Source organism: Rana temporaria, chromosome 3 (assembly GCF_905171775.1).
Source record: "Rana temporaria chromosome 3, aRanTem1.1, whole genome shotgun sequence".
NCBI lineage: Eukaryota > Metazoa > Chordata > Amphibia > Anura > Ranidae > Rana > Rana temporaria.
The window spans coordinates 388,200,399-388,223,675 of NC_053491.1; the positions used below are offsets into that span (position 1 = coordinate 388,200,399).

The 23,277-nt window shown below is 39.6% G+C and overlaps 1 protein-coding gene across 2 annotated transcripts in view; it reads left to right on the top strand.

The window, feature by feature from the left end:
• BICD1 (BICD cargo adaptor 1) overlaps positions 1-20,927 on the top strand; it is a 284,444-nt gene extending 263,517 nt beyond the window's left edge. Inside the window, exons 9-10 of one of the 2 annotated variants that reach the window (XM_040345757.1) lie at positions 7,305-7,377; positions 19,822-20,927. In XM_040345757.1, coding sequence (XP_040201691.1) covers positions 7,305-7,377; positions 19,822-19,912 — 164 coding nt within the window. In that variant the 3' untranslated portion in view covers positions 19,913-20,927. The remainder of the gene's footprint in view (positions 1-7,304; positions 7,378-19,821) is intronic. The other variant, XM_040345759.1, reaches the window with a different exon arrangement.
• Positions 20,928-23,277: the final 2,350 nt, after the last annotated feature.

Here is a 23,277-nt window from a genome sequence, read left to right on the forward strand (position 1 = left end):
GTGTGAATGGGGCCTAAAAGTGAAATTGGTGTGCAAGGCCTTGTCATAAAATCATAGAAAGCTTTTATTTTTCTACAACAGAAGTACATATTGGTACATAGAGGAGCTGAAAGTTAGAAAATAAAAAGTTGAGAAATCCTCCAAAAAAGAGAAAATAGGTAAATTTTGAAAATAACAAAAATAATGCTAAATGTTTTCAAAAATCATGACAAAGATATTCAATAGCTCCTTAATAAAAATAAAAGTCAATCAAATTATTCTTATCAATATTGTCATTTCAATGCTTTATATAAAAAAAGAAAAGTTACAAGGTCAAAATACTTCGTAATAAAAAAGCTTTTGTCAGGCATTTTTTCAGGCATTTTTCAACTAAAAGGTGCAGAGTGCTGCTAAAAAAGGGATGGAGGGCTGCTGTTTGAGCAAAAAATGCGCAACAAAACTTTTGAAAAAATGTTTAAAAAAGTTAATGTTGTGCTTTTCAGGTGTTTCTATTGAAGTCAAATGAGACAAAAATGCTTAATTCTGCCTGAAAAGGAGTTAATGCACTTTTTTGAGCCACTGACATTTCGTTAGATGTTAACAAGGACTATTGAAAACAATGGCTTTCTGCTTTTTAAACGTTTTTTGAGCTTCGAGCTACAAGCTACAAAACACAGAAGTGAGCGCCATGTCACTTGTGGCAAAACGCCCATCGCTCAAAAAGTATATGAGCTACTTTTTCTTCATGAGCATTTTTTGCTCAAACAGCAGCTCTCTGCCCCTTTTTTCCAGCAGCACTCCACATCTTAGTTTAAAAAATGCCTGAAAAATGCTTGTCAAAAGCAACAAAAACACACAATTCTGCTCCAAAAAAAAGTTTAAAAACTCTTGAAGAAAAAAAAACACTAGGAAAAAAGGTTTAAATATGCAACGCTTAAGTGTGAATGTAGCCTTGAACAGGCTCCCAAATTACCCAGATAGCAAGCAATTGTGCTGCAAGTTTGAAAATTACTTGCTAAGCTACTGCTAGACTTGCCAGGCTTCACAATTTGTTGCACAATTGCAGCAAGTCCGCATTGCATGACTCCAGATCAACTTTCTTTGCAAACATTCTGCAAGTTCTGGATCAGTTATGCTGTGCAATTGTCATCCCACCACAGGGGGCGCTGTGGTTAAATTTTCATGCTGTAGACTTGCAGAACTCTAGCTGTAGACTCACCAATGCAATTTTTCAAGTGTACAGCTTGACAGGAAGATTGTGCAGCAAGTTAACATACTTATAATTCAACACAGACACAAATTTGTGGAAAAGTTATCCTAGCTATCTGGGTAGCAATAACTAGACATGTGCACAGAATTTTTTTTTGTTTTTTTTTTGTTCTGTTTCGTATCGTTCCGTAGGCTCGTTCCCGTTCGTTTTTCGTAAGACGCCCGTTTTCCTGTTCGTTCCCGTTCGTTTTTCGTACGACGCGATTTTTTCGTATTCCGATCGTTTCGTATTTTGGTTACCGTTTTGTTTCGTACATGCGGGATGGTTCGTTATTCTGTTTAATTCATGTTCGTTACTTGTTAGACAATAATTTTCGTGAATTTTCATCATTTTGTACTTTCGTAAATATATCGCGGGATTCGCGGCACTTTCAACACGCGGCTCATCCATATTAACTATTGTTAAGCCCCATACACTTGGTCAGACTTTTTTAACAACAAACATAAAAACGATCGTTTTACCGAACGTTCGTTCGTTTTTAAACTCCATCAGAAAACCATTTTTGGGTTCCAGGTTCAAAAGTCTGGCCAACTGATCTCTCCCTTCAGACGAAAATCCACAGAAAAGTTTATTTGGCTTTACTGCACTTCTGTACTCAGCACAAAAGAGAAGCTGCTTCACTAACTAACTACACTCACTGTCCATTCAAAAAAACGAAAATGACATCTTATAACAAAAGATTTGCATTCTGTATTTTGAAACCAAATTACGAACAGAAAGAAGGAATTCAGAATACAGAATACAAATCTTTTGTTATAGATGTCATATGAACATACAAACAGAAAAAGGAATCAAACAAAATACAGAATGAAAATCTTTTGTTAGATGTCATATGAACATACGACTGAAAATCAAAATACGAACAGAACAAGGATTCAAACAAAATAAAGAATGCAAGTCTTTTGTTATAGATGTCATATTCGTTCTTTTGCCGTTTTAATTTTGTCGTATTTTCGTCGGATCGTTCGTTCGTATTTGCGGTTGTTCGTTATGCGACTCATTCGTAATCCCATTGTTTTCGTATTTTGGTGCTTAAATTTTTTCGTATGTACACATTATTCTGCGGGTACGAAAATGAACATTTTCGTACGAAAATAACATTCGTACGAACGGGAATGCACATATCTAGCAATAACTATACAATACTATGAATAACATGATTCATTTTAAAAGCACAGTATTAGTATTTGATATGATTTTAAAGAATGTCTAAAGGTTTTTTCAGTTTCAGGTAGAATAAGGAGGGAATAGTTTTTACTGCTTTCCAGGGCTCCATTACAGAGATTTGCCCTCACTTGTCTCCGAGCCAATAGTGTTACCAGAAACAAAAGTGAAGTAGTAGATTTAAACCTTTCTCTACTTTACTAAACAAACAAAAAAAGGTTTCTGTGTTGCTGTTGGAAATTTACACTCACTTCCTGTCCGGGAAAGGAAGTGAATGGCATTCTAGTACTGTGTCCACCTGGCCTTACTGACTTATCGTATGCAGTTTACAGCTAAATCTGATTTTGATGTGTCTATTGTAATAGTGTAGATGAGCAGAATCCATATCCAGGATGGGTATGTTTGTATATAAATGCTGCATATTCTATATTTATAACAGAGATGTGTACCGTACCATAAATGAAATGGATCCATAATATAATATTTTTCTCCAGATAGCGCCCAGCCCTTTTTATATTGTATAATGAATTTCCTCCCATTGACACTTTTGAATTCCTGTTTGTAAAATAATAATAAAAAAAAATACTAACCACATTAAAGCGGATGTTCCGCCCCAAAAAAATATTAAAAGCCAGCAGCTACAAATACTGCAGCTGCTGACTTTTAATATTAGGACACTTACCTGTCCTGGAGTCCAGCGGCGTCCGCAGCAGAGCACGAGCGATCGCTCGTCACCCTGCTGCTCCCCCCTCCATCCACGGTGAGGGAACCAGGAAGTGAAGCGCTGCGGCTTCACTGCCCGGTACCCTACGGCGCATGCGCGAGTCGCGCCCGCCGATTGGCTCCTGCTGTGTGCTGGGAGCCGAGTGTTCCCAGCACACAACGAGGGGGGCGACGGGATGTGACAAAATGCCCGTCTTTTGCCCGTGAATGCCGGGCCGGAAGTGGGTGCAAATACCTGTCTTTAGACAGGTATCTGCACCCCCATCCCCCCTGAAAGGTGTCAAATGTGACACCGGAGGGGGGGAGGGTTCCGATCAGCGGGACTTCACTTTAGGGTAGAGAACCGCTTTAAGTTATATATTAGAAATTAACCCTAAAGGTACATTTTGGTGTTGCCATTGTCTCTTTTCATATCTGTCTTTACTCCATTGACTTCTGTAATGTGTATGTACTGTATATAATATATAAAAGCTGAAAATATTAGTTGCTTGGCTGTCATGCTGATCCTCTTCTTCAATGCATAGTGAGACAATGTACCTAGTACAAGTGTGTAGCTGTAAACTCACAAATAATGACTTCTGTACAGTTTTTTGGTCATTAACTCACTTGGTGTTCAGTTAAAGCAGTGGTTCTCAACTCCTGTCCTCAGGACCCACTAACAGGCCAGATTTTAAGTATTACCTTGGGGAGATGCAGACTAGAATACTGCAATCACTGAGCAGCAAATAATATCACCTGTGATGTATTTCAGTTATCTTGCAAACCTGGCCTGCTAGTGGGCCCTGAGGACAGGGTTGATGACCACTGAGTTAAAGGCTTGCATTTACTCCAGAGAACCTGTGTTCACTTTGGACAACCAATCATGAGCGGAACAATTCACGTGTATCTAATGCCAATTTGTTAAAATTCTGGACAAAGAACATATTAGAACAGAAAGTGAGAAGAAATCTCATCAGGAAATCTATGACAGGTGACACCTTAGCGGTTGTCCCAATTGGAAGCTTTGGTAGGCCTAGTGAAAAATAGGTTCTTTTAGTAAAGCAGCCTCAGTAAGAGCTGAAGTTAGAGGATTAGCTTGACAGTCTGATGTCATTGTCTAGTATTTTAATAAAGGGATTGGTAAATGTATCCTAGGGGTTCTCATATGTTTCCTTTAATCTGAACAAATGTCATGTGTTCTATTTTATTGTGTATCTGTAAGCAATTGTCGCTTGCCCATTCTAACCTCTCTAATGCCATCTGCTGGTAATCCCAAGGTACTGCACTTCATACAAAATACACTGCAGAAAACTTGTTAACTGAAAAACTATAATCCCTGTTCACAAATTAGCCACTCTATATGTTTACAAATAGGATATAAAAGTGATGATAAATGTGCTTCAGTAGCTTTACATATCATATGCAACTATTTGCTTTTTAAATGATTTAATGAATTTACAATATATATATATATATATATATATATATATATATATATATATACGGTATATTACCTTTACATGATATGTGAACAGAGCCTTGGGGTTCATTTGAAAGGAATGCTAATTGTACAACTCAGAAAGTATTGATTCCAGAGGATTAATGTGATAACCTAGCAACTAGCTTTTTTAGAAAAGGTCAGCGATCGCAGCCTCCTTATATTTCTTACAATATCATTTTTTAAAGCACAACTTTGTGCGGAAAAAAATGGTCCCTTGTCCTCGGGGCTGTGCTTGCACTGCAAGGTATAATAGCTCATTTGTCTAGGGGAGACGAGAAATAGGTTTACTTACCTGATCCTCTGTCCCGCGTCAAACGGCACATCTGCATGATTCGGAAGTGGACTATCCCTCATGCTCCTCATGTCTAGAGAAGGCCTTTGTGGCAATTCCTATAGTTCTACCATGAAAGGTTCACTTTAAAGTAGGGCTGTGCAAATTAACTTTTAATTAATCGATTCATCTTTAATTTTTTTGATCGATCAAAATCTTTTTCGATTAAAATTCTTTTCATTGGTACTCGCCTCTCCGCCGGCTTCCTGGCCTTCAGGGAGTTCCCGTCGGAGATCCGGTGACGTCACGGACACCGGCGGGGCTTGCCGTGTCCATCTGAAGGGCTCCTTTGCTGTGCCTTCATATCTGCATGCCGGCGGGACCTTACTATCTGCCACACGCAAGGGCTGTTACACTTTCCTCTATCACTTCCCTCTATCAACCTGGGATTCTACAGCCATCCACTGGGAGTTGTGATAGTTCCCTTCACAGGACATCTACATGCCAACGGACTGATGTTAACCCCTCCTCATCTGGATTCAGCATACTTAGCTACATGTTTTTATGACTGCTTTTGGTACCGTTTGGTATTACTCGCACCATTTTTACAGTTTATGTAGCTACATCGATTTTATCTCCAGTGCAATATTTATTTTGTTACCTACTTGAAGACTATAAAAGTTTTAATGCTATTCCCATCAAGCGCTGCCTTTGTGTGTTTTTTGTATCCTGCTATCCATTTTTCCAGTGGTTGGTAGCTGCACTGGGAATCAGCCTGCAAGTGCATGGTAGCTGTGACAAAACCTGGAAGCTGATTGGTTTCTATGCACAGCTGCACCAGATTTTGCCCTCTCCAGTTTTAGTAAATCAACCCCATTGTATCTTTTCTGTAAGCATTTCAGTTTGCCATACTTGCTAATCTTTCAGATATTAAAGATTAGCGCTATGTAATTTTTGTCCCAGGAAATGTTCATTTTTACACTTGACCAACTTTACCAAATATGCAATTTTTCTGTATGATGTAGATCAACTTCAGCAGGTGACATTCTGCACAATTTTAACAAATAGATTTTTAAGCATCACTTGGTAATGGAAAAAGTATATTGCAATTTAGCATCATTTCAAATATTAAGGCCTCGTTCACACCATGGTTCGGAGACGTCAGTTTTTCTGCAAGGGCACAAAAAAAAGCATTGTTCTCTATGTGTCCTGTTCACACCACAATGCTGGCATCACATGCTGATTTTTTTCTGCACCGGCACATTACTCACCCGCATGAAAACTGATGGAAACTGATGGCGGTTTTGCCATCAGTTCCTATCAGTTCTCATGCAGGTATGATGTGAATGAGCCCTTAAAGATAACTGTTTAGTTAGCCTTTTATCAGTAAAAGCGTGTGCACTGCGGCAGTTGGGGACAAGTTTATTTGTAGAAGGCTTATTTTCACTACGTCAGTTGAAAGGTCTTTTCAGTGGAGAGAATTTGATAAAGCTGACCAGTGTTTTATAGAGTCAACCTCTACAGCTGCCTTCTATAAAATAAGGTCAACTGTAAAGTGGAAGTAAACGCATAGATTTAACCGTTTAAAAAAACATGTATATTCCTGCACGTGACGGGAATGTAACTGTCACATTGGATGTGTTCTCAACCAAATTGTCAAACTATCCAAAGGCTGGGGTCATAACTGATCACATGTGCAGCATCATGGCAGTTGAAGATTAAACAGAGGCAAAGATGGCAGCTTCCTTGGCTGAAAACGGTAGGATTTACTTCCACTTTAAAGCCCAACTGCAGTTTCAGTTTAAATCTGCTAAATACATTCCAGGTGCGTCAAAACAGAAGGTGTTCAATGACTTGCAAATCATTTTCTTAACAAAGAAAGCAAGAATAGTCTGTCCCCTGCCAGAATTCTATACAGGAAAACCTCTGCTCTGTGTGAAAGCAGTGGTCTCTCTGAAGAGGTCTGACACACCACCACTGAATCAGAGATACATCTCTTGAATCAGAAGGGAAATTTGTGGGTTGGGGAAATCCAGCTCTGATGTGTAGTCAAAGCTTCCACACAGGGAGCAAGGGCCCTTCTCTGCAGCATGCTGACAGGGAATAGGCTTTTCTACTCAGACTGTGGCTGCTTATCTAAAGCCAACCAACTTTTAGACTTTGCACAGCTTTTGTTTTGATGTACCTGGAATGTATTTATCTGATTTAAACTGAAAGTTTGATTAAACATTAAATAAACTGAAAGTGGTTAAATGTTACATATATTTCCTCCTTGGTCTCTGCAGATACATGTTTTCCTTATGTTGCTTTAACATGTCTTATAACACTTGTGTACTGCAGTGTCCTCTTTTCCATATAACTAACCATGGATTGTGTTATCTCTTTGTACATACGTCTAATTTATCAGTTTCTTGTAGATTGTCAGCAGCCTGCTGCCCCACCGCCACAATGTTCACAACTAACCCAACGGCTAGACTATCTGACCGCCAGGTAACGTGCAACTAACCATTACCACCGTGCCTCGTTTCAAACTTGCTTGCTGCATGCAGAGTCTGTCTGTTTGTCTTTAGACTAACTTCTCTACTGTCTTCTATTCCTCCAAAAACAGTATACAGTAAAACCTTGGTTTGAAATTAACTTGGTGTGAGAGCGTTTTGCAAGACAAGCAAAATGTTTTAATACATTTTGCCTTGATATACAAGCGATGTCTTGATATAAGAGTAGTGTCAGGTCACAACAGTATAAAAGAGAAGAGAGGAGCCTCTAAGTGTAGCAATATGGTTACATTTAATGAAGGTACAACATTTAACAACTTATTGCTACACTTAGAGGTGCCTCTTTTCTGTTTTATACCCTGTAAAAAAAATACTTTGATATCCAAGTGCTTTGGATTACAAGCACGTTTCTGGAACGAATTATGCTTGCAAACCAAGGTTTTACTGTACTGTTCAGTCTACTAACACGTTTAATGCATGTAAAAAGTTTTTCCTTAATATAAACTAGTCTACATGGATTAGACAAATGCAACACAATTTGATACGTTCTAGAAGTTTTAGAACATTTTTAACTGTATATAATATAATTATTATATAGAACTTATATAGCGCCAACAATTTGCTCAGCGCTTAAATATCGACTGTTTTACAGGTAAATTGAATTTTAACAACCAGTTAACATAAAGAGATTTGGGTCTCTAGGGGATTTTTGCCGTACTGTGCAAGTATATAGAGCATATTTTCGCATTATGACAGACTTACCTAACAAATTGATTCCTTCCAGTACTGCAGTGTCCACGCTATCTTTCTTTGCCAGTGCTTGGACTGTCAACTGACCATTTTGTAAGTTCAGAGTCTTTGGGCATCTTGATTGGCACCATTCCTGCACATGTGCATAAGACCCCTTTCAGACTGGGGCGGTTTTCAGGTGCTTTAGCGTTAGAAATATCCTCTGCTAAGCGCCTGAAAACCGTCTCTCATTCCTTCCAGTGTAATTTTTCATGCTCAGGCGGTGCGTTTGCGGGACGTTGCCAAAACCGCCGCGCTAGTGGCTGAAAAGCATTGCAAAAGCACAGCTAAAACAGAGCTGAAATGCTGCTAAAACGAGCGATGTGTTAGCACTAACAGCGGGAGCTGTCAGTGTGAAAGGGGTCTACGTGTTAGTTTATCCCAGAATAGAATTGTACCAAACGTGTACATGTGCAGCTCACTGTTCACTCTGAAAGGCAAGGAGAAGAAGACAGAAGGGACTTAATCTGGCCACAGACGGTTTGAATCTCTGCTGGTTCAGCATGAACTGGAAAAGATTCAAACCATGTATGGACAGGCTAAATGTACCAAGTTGATCAATTAATCAACTTGGGTAAAACCAGCCTGCTGGATGTTACATGTGATTACATGCCGGTATAGCCACTAGCAATAATCACTACCTTCTCCCGACGGGGACAGCGATCCACGCCCCCCTGCCGGGAATATATAATGGCTCAGCGGGAGGGATTCCCCTGTCAACACTGTGTTGATGGGGGAATTGAGCAGGAAAGAAATGTATGGCCGACCTAACAGGGTTGATTTACTAAAGGTTAATAGGCTGTTCACTCTGAAAGGGATTTGCACTTTGCAAGTGAATTTTCCCTGAGCTTGGTTGACAAGGCGTCTTTCATCATCCAATCACATTCAAGTAAAATTGCTGCTTTATTTTTTTATTTCCTTGCATGTGATTGGGTATTCTTTGTAAAGTAACAAAAACATAAGTAGTGCCATCTAAGTGTAGCAATTCGGACATTTATTAAATTAAAATAGTGATGGAAACACAAACAAGCGGTATAAACCAGCATAAGTAGTGGGGTCACCCGCGCTGTCCCGGAGGCTGCCTGGTGCCTGGTGTCGCTGGCTGGAATGGCTGGTGTGACTGTCCATTATCCGGTCCCAATGATAGTGCCCAGTGCTCCCGGAAGGCTGGGATACAGATCAGCGATACACTGTGTATGAAGTACAGGGACACTGCAGGGTGACGTCACTTCCGGGTATGGGGTCAGCAGGGAGGTGTGCGCTTTTGGAGTATGCCTGCTCCTTCCTCAGGCTCTGCTGGGGGCCATCTTTGAAGAGGGTTTATATACGCCACATTCAACAGAATAAAGAAACAGAGATTGCCGCTCCAAGCAGGTCTTGTTGGGTGCAATCTTCTTCTCAGGAACTGAGGGTGCTAGCAATGCACATGGCAAATAGGAACAAAAGACGATCAGGACAGCCGCACTCCAATCCAACTTCATGAGTAAACACTGAAGTTAGTGTGAAACGCGTTAGCTGTCCTAGGTTCCGTTGCTGTGACTTGTAGTGCCTGTTTCCAGTTTTTTACATTAAATTTACGTTGGATTGGAGTGCGGCTGTCCTGATCACATTCAACAGAATACCAAGTGACTGACTAAACAGGTAACCATGGGAACATATAAACACAGAAGCAAAATACGATTCCAGGAAATAAGAATAATATTAGACAATTACACATAAATATAGATAAGATTACTAGTGGAATTGATAGATAGAAGAATAAATATATAAAATGTAAAAAATTAATGAATTAATAAACTAGAATACATTCCAGCCAGCAACACCAGGCCTCCGGGACAGCACGGGTGACCCCACTATTCCCGCTCGTTTGTGAGTGTTTCCATCACTATTTTAATTTAATAAAGGTCCGAGTTGCGAAACTTAGAAGGCGCTGCTTTTGTTTTTTTGTTGCAGAGTCTCTTCTAGCTGTAAGCTGGCAGCCTTCTTGAGATAAGCATATCCAATATCCTTAGGCCTCATGTACACTTCTGCTGGTAAACAGACGTTTAGGAGCAGTTGGGAATTTTTTTTCAACTGCTCCAGAACTCTCCTCTATGTTATCTTATCAGTACATGTACACAGGGTCATTTCTAGGCAGTTGAGTTTAGAGGCTTTTTTTTAAAAGAAAAAAAAATTAGTTCAGACGCTGTGTTTAGAGGCATTTCAAGCGTCAAGCACTTCTAAACACGGTAACGCGTGTTTAACCGTGTTTCGTTTACAGGCATTTTTCATTTTTGGCTATTTAAAAAACACAAATTTGATTTTTTTTTAGAAATGCTGCAAAACACTGCTAAACGTGCCATGTAAACGCGGCAAAACGGATGTTTTAAACGTGGGTCAAGCACTTCTAAACGCGGTAACGCGTGTTTAACCGTGTTTCGTTTACAGGCATTTTTCATTTTTGGCTATTTAAAAAACACAAATTAGATTTTTTTTTTAGAAATGCTGCAAAACACTGCTAAACGTGCCATGTAAACGCGGCAAAACGGATGTTTTAAACGTGGGTCAAGTTAAATCGTTCAGGAGAGGTTGTAAAAACGTCCCGTTTCTTGGAAATTTTGTCATGGACTTGATTCATTTTCCTTTTCATTGACCCCACTCCCTTTTCTCCCTATTTTGTATAGCCTTATCCAGAGTGCGCCAAATTAACCCATTGTTTGCATTCTTTGCAAAGTATTTTTTTTTATAAATTCGCTAAGATAAGAGAAAATAAAAAATGAGCAGCCTATTTACTTTTAGTAAATCAACCGCACAGAGTGGCTTCTGTCATAAAAAGCCTACCTGTCAGAATTTTTTTCAAAAAGGGTTTACTTCCCCTTTAACTACTTGAGACCCGGGCGTATGTAAAAAGATTGCCTCTCGGGTTTATAGAGCCACCTTGAGGCCGTCTTTTTACGGCCTCGGGTCCTCCGGCCACTGGGTGGGCATGCGCTCCCAGCGTGTCACCGCGATGCCGATGCGCGTGCCTGGTGGCCGTGATGTCCGCCAGGTACCCACGATCGGTAGTTTAAGAGCAGGGACGTGGAGCTCTGTGTGTAAACACAGAGCTCCACGTCCTGTCAGGGAGAGGAGACTGATGCTGTGTCCCTTGTACATAAGGACACAGCATCGGTCACCCCCCCCAGTCAGTCCCCTCACCCCACAGTAATAATCACTCCCAGGATCCACATTTAACCCCTTCCTCGCCCCCTAGTGGTAACCCCTTCCCTGCCAGTCACATTTATACAGTAATCAGTGCGTTTTTATAGCGCTGTTTGCTGAATTAATGTAAATGGTCCCAAAAATGTGTCAAAAGTGTCCGATGTGTCCGCCATAATATCGCAGTCCTGACATTATTTGCAGATCGCCGTATTGCTAGTAAAAAAAAAATATATATAAACAGGACAAGGGAACAGTGAGGGGTAAGATGTGTGAGGATAATACATTGGTTCTAGGGAAGCAGGTAATGAGGTTAAGGATAGGAGGTGGATTAGCATAGGAACAGGGTAAAGTGACTATGTTGGTAATTATTGTAGTTTTCTTTTACATCTACATTTTTTTCCTTTTGATTTTTTTTGCTAACTCTATGTAGACTGAAGAGACAATAATTATATGATTATGTACCCATTGTATATGCTATGTTAAAAAAAAATTGTGACCTTGACCAAAAAAAATAAATAAAGGAATTAAATAAGTAAAAAAAAAAAAAATGTCAGAATTCTATCCCCTATTTTGTAGCCACTATAACTTTTGCGCAAACCAATCACTATACGCTTATTGCGATTTTTTTTTTTTTTTACCAAAAATATGTAGAACACATATCGGCCTAAACTGAGGAAAAAATATATATTTTTTAAAAAAAATTGGATATTTGTTATAGCAAAAATATTTAAAAATATTGTGTTTTTTTTTTTAAATTGTCGCTCTTTTTTCGTTTATAGCGCAAAAAATAAAACCTGCAGAGGTGATTAAATACCACCAAAAGAAAGCTCTATTTGTGGGGAAAAAAGGACGTCAATTTTGTTTGGGAGGCACGTCGCACGACCGCGCAATTTTAATTTAAAGCGACGCAGTGCTGAAAGCTAAAATTTCGCCTGGGCAGGAAGGGGGTATATGTGCCCAGCAAGCAAGTGGTTAAAGAAACTCCCCTGAAATAATTTTTCCAGAAAATAAAAATCATCATGTTAGCATTTAACATGATGATTTTTGCTGCCAGGTGTGTCGGATTCCTGTTTCCCCAGGTGCACTGTGGTTCCTCCCACCACCTGCTACAATACTACTGTGCTCTGTAATGATAGCACCTGGCAAATGGGCGTATAACATATTCTTTTAGTTTTGGATAGACCAGGACAGAGTTTGTGTTTGTGTCTATCTATATAATTTCCATTATATAGACAGCAAGTAGGGGGATTTTCTATCATTCCCTGTCCTGTCTGACGTCCATCAAATAAAAAGGAAATATGGAAATTTTCTTCTACTTCCTATCTTATCCAGCACACATCAAACAGACATATTGGGGTGATTTACAAAAGATAATTATACTGTTCACTTTGCAAGGGAATTTGCCCCAGAGCTTATTGAATGTGGTGAAATTTCACTTTGTAAAGAATACCCAATCATGTGAATGGACAGTAAAAAAATATATATATGATTGGATGAGTAAAGTCAGCAGCGCTTCACTTCATTCACTGATACAAAAATCAAACGAAAAATACAGTTTTTCGAAGCGATAGGACGATAATCGGATCGTTAGTACAGAGGTTTCAAGAGCCAATCCCGACAGTTCATTTGATAATATCCGATCAGACAAGCATGAAAAATTTTCTTGTACGATACCAGATCGTACGATTTTCGTTTAATCAGTACAGTTTTCGTTCGAAAATACAATACAAATACATTACAGCACATTACTAGAATTTTCATAACTTTAGTAAACTCTTCAGGTTCAATATGCGACTAGCATGTAAAAAAAAATCTGTCGTCCGATTTTCGGATCATGTGTACGGGGCTTAAGGCCTAAAAAATCAGCACTAGCGGTATAACCTGCTATTAATCTAATGTGTCCCTTCTCCTACTGGCTCTTGCAGTAGTTGAAATCTTCCTCCTACGATCCACCCCACCCCTGCCGTCATAATCTTGCAGTAAAGGGGGGGGTAATAGAGCCAACTGGTGACAGACACACATAAAGAGAAAAGACTATGTCCACTTTTTCTGCCCACCTCCCCCATTCATAGAAGTCATACTATAGCTTCTATTAGTGAAACGTGATCTGTGATTGGAGGAGGCAGGCCTCTCACCTGTCCTTCATTCATAGATCATGCTTTATTTATGTAAACTATTGCTTCTATGAATGGAGGAAGTGGGTTAAAAGAGCGGGCATAGACGGCACTCTTGTCACAGGACCATTGGCTCTAATAATCCTCTCTGCACTGCAGTAGGTAGATTTCAACTGATAAAGGAGCCAGCAGCACAAGGGACATGTTGGATTGATAAGTAATGTCCTTTGTGCGGTTTTATTTTTATTTGAAACTGGAAATTAATCTGGGCTAATATAATGGACTTTTGACGGTACAAGTAAATACTGTAGAAAATCTATAAATATTTATTCATAAAAAAAGGGTATACGAAGAAAATTGTATACAGAACTTTGTGAACAAAACAGTACAGTATCAGCATATTATCTCAGTACACATTATAGGAAATATTACATAAAAGCTTATACTTATTCACATATGCTCATGAACATGAGAACATATAGCACCAGAGGGTATACATAAACTTTTTGATCCTTAGGACTGGATTTGATATGCGGAATGGTGGATCTTGCTTTTACTCAACATGTTTCGCGTACAGGATGCTTCATCAGGAGCATAAAGGTAGGTTAAACAGGTCTCCGCAACAATGTGTGGATCAGACCGTTAGTAATCAATTGTGGCATATACAGCGCTGTTATCTAGCCAGCCAAATAGGCATGCGGTAGGCACTTTAAAACACCATAGTATATGAAGGTAATAAAACTTTTGACTCATGCACGATATGTTGAGAGACATCACATCACCTCCTCTCTGCTCCCTACGGGTCCATATCTGATGCTCCTTGTTGGACACTAAGCCTACAAGCTATCCAACAATTGGAGCTACAACAGATTCTGGGACTCGCTTTAGGGACTCTAGACGGAGTACCCGCTGTCCATCCTTAATTATCGTCTCTCAACAAATCGTGCATGACCCAAAAGTTTTATTACCTTCATATACAACGGTGTTTTAAAGTGCCTACCACATGCCTATTTGGCTGGCTAGGTAACAGCGCTGTATATGCCACAATTGATTACTAACGGTCTGATCCACACATTGTTGCGGAGACCTGTTTAACCTACCTTTATGCTACTGATGAAGCGTCCTGTACGCAAAACATGTTGAGTAAAAGCAAGATCCACCATTCCGCATCTCAAATCCAGTCCTAAGGATCAAAAAGTTTATGTATACCCTCTGGTGCTAAATGTTCTCATGTTCATGAGCATATGTGCATAAGTATAAGTTTTTATGTAATATTTCCTATAATGTGTACTGAGATAATATGCTGATACTGTACCGTTTTGTTCACGAAGTTCTGTATACAATTTTCTTCGTATACCCTTTTATTATGAATAAATATTTATAGATTTACTACAGTATTTACTTGTACCGTCAAAAGTCCATTCTATTAGCCCAGATTAATTTCCAGTTTCATATTATCGGGACGCTGGTACACTTTAACAGTAGCATTCACAGTATTTAGTCGCCCTGTGTTTTATGCATTTTTCTTTGGCAGGGTCCACTTAAATTTATTTTTATTTGGACTTATCTTGTGCTTTATGTCTATTGTTAAAAAAAACGTGTGCTTTATCAAAAATCTGAATACAAATAATTCATTATATCTTTATTATATTTTTATCATTTGTAATTTGATCCCCTGCTGTTTAGGCCTACTTACAATACGCACACCCCTCCTTCCCTTCTTCCAGAAGATAGTGATTGTTACGATTTTCAGACAATAAAAAAGTGAGCAGACTTGACTTTCGTAAGAGAAAAGTATGCAATATGCTGTGTAAAGTATCTAATAATGATGTGCATAGTAGGGTAATCTATACACTTTTTAAAAAACATTACTTAAGTCTTATGACAAATTGGATTTCAAGGCAGGGGTTTGAAGCTAGGTTTAATTACTGTTTTGGGTCTGAACAAAGGAAATTGAGTACTGTGCTTGATACTTTTCTTATTTGCACTAACATATCATTTTTCATGGACGAGGTTTTGGGGTTTGTCCCCTTCTTCAAGGTCCAAGCAGTACTGATTCACAAAAGTTTTAGCAGAAGGTGAAATGTTACAACAAAACAGAACAAAAAAAAATTCTCCGATGGAAAGGGAAAAGAAAAACAAACACATACATATCAATGTGTATGGCAATTGTAATAAAGCTATCAGCAAGTGAGATAAGACAGAGGGAAAGCTATAGACTGGAAGGGGGGGGGGTGATAGTCACAGAGGGGGTCATAAAACTGTAGTATAATGGGTAAGGAAAACAATATCTAAATTTAGGCCATTGTTTTTTTGTGTCAAAAAGAAGTATCATTCTTAGTTCAAACGTTTTCCTTTCCTGGATAGTTCTGAAATTCCCTTCAAGAACTAAAACATTGAAGTCTTCTATAGTGTGGTCCAGTTGTGAGAAGTGATGTCCCACGGGTGCAGAAACTGTCTTCTTTATGTTCCTTGATGGTATGTCTGTGCAAATTTATCCTCACTTGCAACTTCTGTCCTGTTTCACCAACATAAGATCCTTTGCTACACCTGTTGCATTGGATGAGGTGGAGGTACAGCTGTATGATCCCATGAAACTGAAGGTCCCATTTGTGTGTGTCAGGCCCCGTACACACGACCGAGTTTCTCGGCAGAATTCAGCCAGAAACTCGATCGGAGCTGAATTCTGCCGAGAAACCCGGCGTGTGTACACTTTCGGCCGAGGAAGCCGACGAGTTCCTCGTCGAGCCAAATAGAGAACATGTTCTCTATTTCCTCGTTGTTCAATGAGGAAAGTTGGCTCGCCGAGATCCTCGGCGGCTTCACACAGAACTCGACGAGCAAAACGATGAGTTTTGCCCGTCGAGTTCCTCGGACGTGTGTACGGGGCCTCACACTTTTGGATAGATTGATCCGATTGCACAGTTTGCAGCATTTTTTATTGCAGGGTTTGCTTATTATTTGCCATTATTTGTGACTTCATAATCAGAGTGAAGTTTTCTGCTAATTAGTTTATGTCTGAGGTTGGGTGGTTGTCTGAAAGCCAATAATGGGGGTTGTTGGAAAACAAATAACCGATTACCTCTGGTCACCACATACAACCCAACACTAGAAGGGATGAAAAAGATGATCAAAGATTTACAAGCCATTATAACATAGGATGAAGCTCTGAAAAACAACAACCCCCATTATTGGCTTTCAGACAGCCACCCAACCTCAGACATAAACTAATTAGCAGGAAACTTCACTCCGATTATGAAGTCACAAATAATGCAAGCAAACCCTGCAATAAAAAAACGCTGCAAAATGGGCAATCAGATCAATCTATCCAAAAGTGTAACACACACAAATGGGACCTTCAGTATAATGGGATCATATAGCTGTACCTCCAGTAATGTTGTGTACCTCATCCAATGCAACAAGTGTAGCAAAGGATCTTATGTTGATGAAACAGGACAGAGGTTGCAAGTGAGGATAAATTTGCACAGACATGCCATCAAGAAACATAAGGAAGATAGTTTCTGCACACCTGTGGGACATCCTCTCTTACAACTGGACCACACTATAGAAGACTTCAATGTTTTAGTTCTTAAAGGAAATTTCAGAACTATCCAGGAAAGGAAAACGTTTGAACTAAGAATGATACTTTTTTTTTTTTACACAAAAAACAATGGCCTAAATTTAGATATTGGTTTCCTTACCCATTATACTACAGTTTTATGACCCCCTCTGTGACTATCACCCCCCCCCCCCTCCAGTGTATAGCTTTCCTCTGTCTTATCTTACTTGCTGATAGCTTTATTACCATTGCCATACACATTGATCTGTATGTGTTTGTTTTTCTTTTTCCTTTCTATCAGAGAATTTTTTATTTATATTTGTTCTGTTTTGTTGTAACATTTTACCTTCTGCTAAAACGTTTGTGAATCAGTACTGCTTGGACCTTGAAGAAGGGGACAAACCCCGAAAGCTCGTCCATGAAAAATTATATGTTAGTGCAAATAAAAAAAACAAAATTTTCTCTGTCACAATTGCACTAATACGGCTACGATCACCTCAAGTGGATCTGAACAAGGAATGTGGATCACAATCATTTTAGTCTTGCAAAGATACGTTTTGACATATAAATAACAGCATCTGGAGCACATCTACTCTTTCCACTATCTGTGGTTAACGTGGACTGCTGTGTATTTTTAATCATATGGCTCCCTCTAGTGGAAAATTCAGAAGCTGCAACAGAGAGTAATTTTTAAAGCTCAGCTCTAGGAAACTTGAAAATTCTCCCTTCCAGTGGGGCTGCGCCCACACTGCAGGTGTAAGCTGCTCATTTAGGTTTAGGGGACATGGAAAAATAGATTTACTTGCCTGATCCTTCATCCTCTAAACTGCTGGACTGCTCCCTGCTGTGTCTCCCCCCCCCCCCTTACGCTGCAGTTGTCTTTGGTTCTGACATCAAGACCAATGAATAATGCATTGGAACCTCTGCAAAAATAGCAAGCATCCTCACACACCATAAACATGTAGCTCCCTGATCCCAAGACCAGAAGAAAGCCCCCTTTGTTATAACAAATAATACAAAGTTGTTTTTTCCATGAACAGATACTAAAGATTGCTTACGTTAAAGCTGAGGTTCAGACTAATATGAAAAATCCTTGGGTAGTTGTTGTTATAATCAATAAATGAAGTCATGTATGTTAAATATGGCTAGTATAAATACATGTCTGTATATTGGCTTCTTCTAATTCCCCTGCCCAGTGATCTGAGCGAGTCATGCTGTGATATAAATGCTGTAAACGTTTCTGGGAGTGGGGGATAGCACATAGAAACTGATCTGCTTACATAGGTCCCAAAGGCAAATACCTGTAGGTCAATTTTGTTAATCAACAACTTTCAATATGAAATTAAATTTGTGTGTGTGACTAGATGTATAGAGGTATCCAACCCAATGGCAGTTGGTTATTTGGTGTTCTAAGAGAAAGCATAATTTAGTAAGTAAGTCCATCTGATATGGGTAAAGCTTGTATTTGAGGTTTGCTGAACTCTAGACAGATAAAAAAATACCTATGAAAAGTATTTATTAAAAAATAATTAAATACATTTCTGATTTTGACTTAAAGCGGATGTGCCATGAATTTTTTTTTTAAAAGCCAGCAGCTATAAATACTGCAGCTGCTGACTTTTAATATTAGGACACTTACCTGTCCTGGAGTCCAGCGCCGTCCGCAGCAGAGAACGAGCGATCACTCGTCACTCTGCTGCTCCCCCCGCCATCCTCAGTAAGGGAACCAGGAAGTGAAGCGCTCTGGCTTCACTACCCGGTTCCCTACGGCGCATGTGCGAGTTGCGCTGCGCCGCTGATTGGCTCCTGCTGTGCTCTGGGAGCCGAGTGTTCCCAGAGCACAAAGGGGGAAGACTGGAGGTGACGTCATGCCCGCAGTTTTTCCGAAACTGTGTGGCCGGAAGTGGGTGCAAATACCTGTCTTTAGACAGGTATCTGCACCCCCCTCCCCCCTGAAAGGTGTCAAATGTGACACCGGAGGGGGGAGGGTTTCCGATCAGCGTGAGTTCCACTTTAGGGTGGAGCTCCGCTTTAATGCAGCCCCTCTACAGCAGCACTCAGACTGGGAATAAGAGGGGTAGTACTGGGGAAAATCAAGTGCCTTCCATTTACATGTAATAATAAAAAAACTCATCTGTGTATGGCTGCTCCTTCACTGTCCAATCGCTGGCTGGGGGCAGGAAGGTGACCTAGCTCTCTTCGTTAATCTGCAGCCCAGATAGCAAGCAATTAAGCTGCAAGTTTGAAAATTACTTACTAAGCTATTGGTAGACTTGCCAGGCTGCACAGGTTTTCTGCACAATTACAGCAAGTCCGCATTACATGACTCCAGATCAACTTTCTTAGCAAACATTATGCAAGTCTGCTGCAAGTTGTAGTTCAGTTATATTGTACAAAAGTCCTCCCACCACAGGGGTCACTGTGGCTGAATTTAAAAAAGTGTCAACTAGAACTTGTGCTTTAAGTGCTCTGCAAGTGTACAACTTGCCAGTGAAAATGTGCAAGTTAACAGATTTACAATTCAACACTGCCACACATTTGTGGCAAGTTATCCTTGCTATCTGGGAGTAGAAAAACATCAGGTCACCAGCCCAGCTGTCCAATCCAGTATGGCTTTGTAAATTCTAGAGCTGGGTGGATATAAATAGAATTACCTTGGGGAATAGGACAGCTTCCATTTCTATATACAGTATGTATTTAGCTGTTTGCCTGGAGTTCAGCCCTAATAGATGTTAGTTGTCAAAAGTGTTTTTTTAGGTTATTAAATATTTGTATACCTTTTTTTTTCATCTTCCAGTCCTAATCTAGCACTCCAAGAAGGGAAAGAACATTCCAGTTCACAGTATGCCCCCCTCAACTGTCTTTCCAAAATGCCCCCAGATCCATAGACTTCAACGGAGATGCTAAAACAGGACTATCTGAAGAAGACATCGCTAGACAGGCGGTCAGCTCTGGAGGCGTCCGTGCCGCAGAAAATGTGGACACTCTACACCTCAATATACAGAGACCTGGTTTATACCAAGAAAAGAAAAGCACAGAAAACTGGGAATCTGAAAATCGGCTGATGAGGACAATATTTTTGGCACCTTCACGTCAGATGCTGGCCATATGGGAAAAATCCAAGATGGCACCCTCCATGTTACACATCTGAGTGTTATGGGATGCTGAAAACCAATATATGGAGCCGCATTAGTACTTACCTAACTTAACTTAGGCCATTCATAAGATTATATTGTGTTTTTATTGTCATTGAAAGCATGCTATTTATTTTTTATATATAATTTTGCACCTTTTTTGCTGTGTCCTGAATACTGAATGAAAGACCTGTTCATTGAGCGTCTCTGTAAGGCTAGGACTTAGGTAAGGCAAGTTTCTTAGGTGACAGCAGATTAGCCAAATTGGACAAAGTACCACAGCTGTGCAGAGCATGCAGGGATAGAGTTATAAAGCAGAGTTATAAAGGGGTTGATTTACTAAAGGCAAATAGACTGTGCACTTTGCAAAGTGCAGTTGCAAAGCTTAGAAAACGAGGCAATCTTCACTTTGCAAAGAATACCCAATCACATGCAGGGGAAATAAAAAACAACAACATTTTAGCTTGCACATGTTTGGATGATAAAGTTGGCAGAGCTTCTTCTCATTTACAAAGCTCTGGAATCGACCCCCGAAGTGTTTGGGTGGCCAAACATAGAATCAAACTCTGGCCCTGACTCTACGGCCACACAAAAATTCGGGGCGAGCCACCCCTAGTAGGTATAGACAGAGCAATAAAAACACAAAAGAGATTGTTTATAATATTGCATGATAGGGAAGGATAACAAAGATTTGGCTGAAGTTGGGCTTTAAAGTAGAACTCCAACCTTCCCTTGAGTCCTGCACAGTTGTACAGGCCCCTCTCCTGTACTGAAATGTCTTACTCTGATTTCACTGCACACTGAGTTTCTCACACTGTACATTCAAAGCTGCAGCAAGTCAGAGAGAGATTGCCTTATTTCCTGGCTAGAGGATATCCAGTATTATCTAGCCCTTTCTTCCCCAGCCTGACCAATCCTTTTTATTGGTTGTATTTCAGTCTGTCTAGAAACCACCACTCATCCAGACTGACACCCACCCATCAAGGCATTTTAATATTTGTATAACTTCTCCCAGGAGCCAGTCCACTGCTTGCATCAGGGCTGAGGGCTCTTGAGAGAAGTGTTGTGATGTTTCAGAAAATTGTGAACAGCACCCTGGTGCCCCTCCAGCTATGATATGCCTACATATAAAGAAGCACAGAGACCCAGTGATGACATTACTGGGACTAAAATAAAGTATGTCATGAAACAAGAGAGGTTTAAAAATGTAATTAGCATTTTAATCAGAGGGGAGGAAGGAACCAGGAAAGGCAAAATCAGATTAAACCTCAGAATTAATTATAATGTTCACTTCTTACCTGTAATGCCGCGTACACACGATCACTTTTTGTGATGAAATAAAATGACATTTTTAAAAATGTCATTTAAAATGATCGTGTGTGGGCTTCACATCGTTTTCCGTCTTCTGAAAAACTACCAAAAAAAATTTGAACATTCTTAAATTTTTTATGTCATTTTTGAAAATGTAATTTTTCGGGTTGTAAAAAATTATCGTGTGTGGGCAAAAACGACGTTTTAAACCCGCACATGCCCAGAAGCAAGTTATGAGACGGGAGGTAAAAATACCATTCATAATGGAGTAAGCACATTCATCGCGATGTAACAGTAAAAGACAATTCGTGCTTTTTTGTCTAACAACTAACCAGCTAAAAGCAGCCTCAAGGCGAATAGAACTTCCCCTTTAGAGTGCCTTTTGCTTTCTTCATCATTTTTCAAAAACGATGGTGTGTGGGCAACATAATTTTTAATGATGAAGTTGGAAAAATGTAGTTTTTTTTCATGATGAAAAATTACTTTTTTTTTTCAAGAGAAAAAGTGATCGTGTGTACGGGGCATTAGAGAAAACATTATGTTCATTTACATCCAAAAAACATAAAATACTCATCAACCAAAATATATTTTCTAACATAGCTGGGTAGGGTTATAAAAACTGCCACGGTTTTATTGTTGTGTTGGTGCCATCTGTGACCCTGATTTTTGGGTCTCAGTGTCACAGGACTGGAAGTGAGGGAAAATCTTCCTAATGGACCGAACAGTAGCAATTAGGTTGGGCTTCATTCTGATCCTTTTCCCTTTAGCTACAGTGCAGTGTACCCATGTTTTTTGTGCATGCACGCAGGATGTTTGGTGCGCTTTCAGAAAGCTTTCACCAAAACCGTGGGACATAATAGAAGTCTATGGGAAAGCAAAGCTAACCTGCACGAAAACTATGGGTACACTGCACTGGCCAAAACACATCAGGGGGCAGTGAAAAAGCGCTCTAAAGCCTAAGGCGGGATTCACACCTATCCATTTTTTGTTTCACAAATTTTTCACACCTATGCATGTTTAGTGCTTTTTGCATTTTGCAGATCTGCACTACAGTCCATTTAACATGGTTTCCAATTAAACACGTTCTGTAGTGCAAATCTGCAAAAAGCACTAAATGCATAGGTGTGAATCCAGCCTAAGGCTGGATTCACACCTATTCCTTTTTTTGTGCTTTTTGCATTTTGCAGATTTTCACAACAGAAACCATGTTAAATGGACTGTAGTGCAGATCTGCAAAATGCAAAAAGCACTAAACAAGCATAGGTGTGAATCCAGCCTTACAAAGGTTCTGACCCTTGCCCATACTATTCATATTGAAACAATAAGATCTGGTTGGAGTTTTGTTTTAAGCAAATCTATCTTGATATATAAGTGCCTTGATGGAAGAAACATACAGAGGTCAAGCAGTAATCATATAGTAATTGTTAGTAGACATTTTAATTTCTTTGAGTAAGAAGAGAAAGAAAATCTATCCAATGTGAAACAGACACTAAGCCCTTCCCTACTGTATCCTAAACTAAATAAAAACCTTGGGGCTTTAGATATACTGTACATCAGTGGTTCTTATTCTGGTCCTCAAGTACCCCCAACAGGCCGTTTTAGGAATTTCTCCTAGATAAAATGGCTGTCCAAAATACCAAGCCATTGACTCTGATTTAAAGCACCTGTACAAGATAAAGGAAAACCTGCAGACATGGTCTGTTGGGGGTACTTGAGGACAGGGTTGAGAACCACTGCTGTACATTAATGATTTCAACAGGTATCAAGTAAGCACTAACTCAGTGGTGGAAAAATATACTTTAGATCAT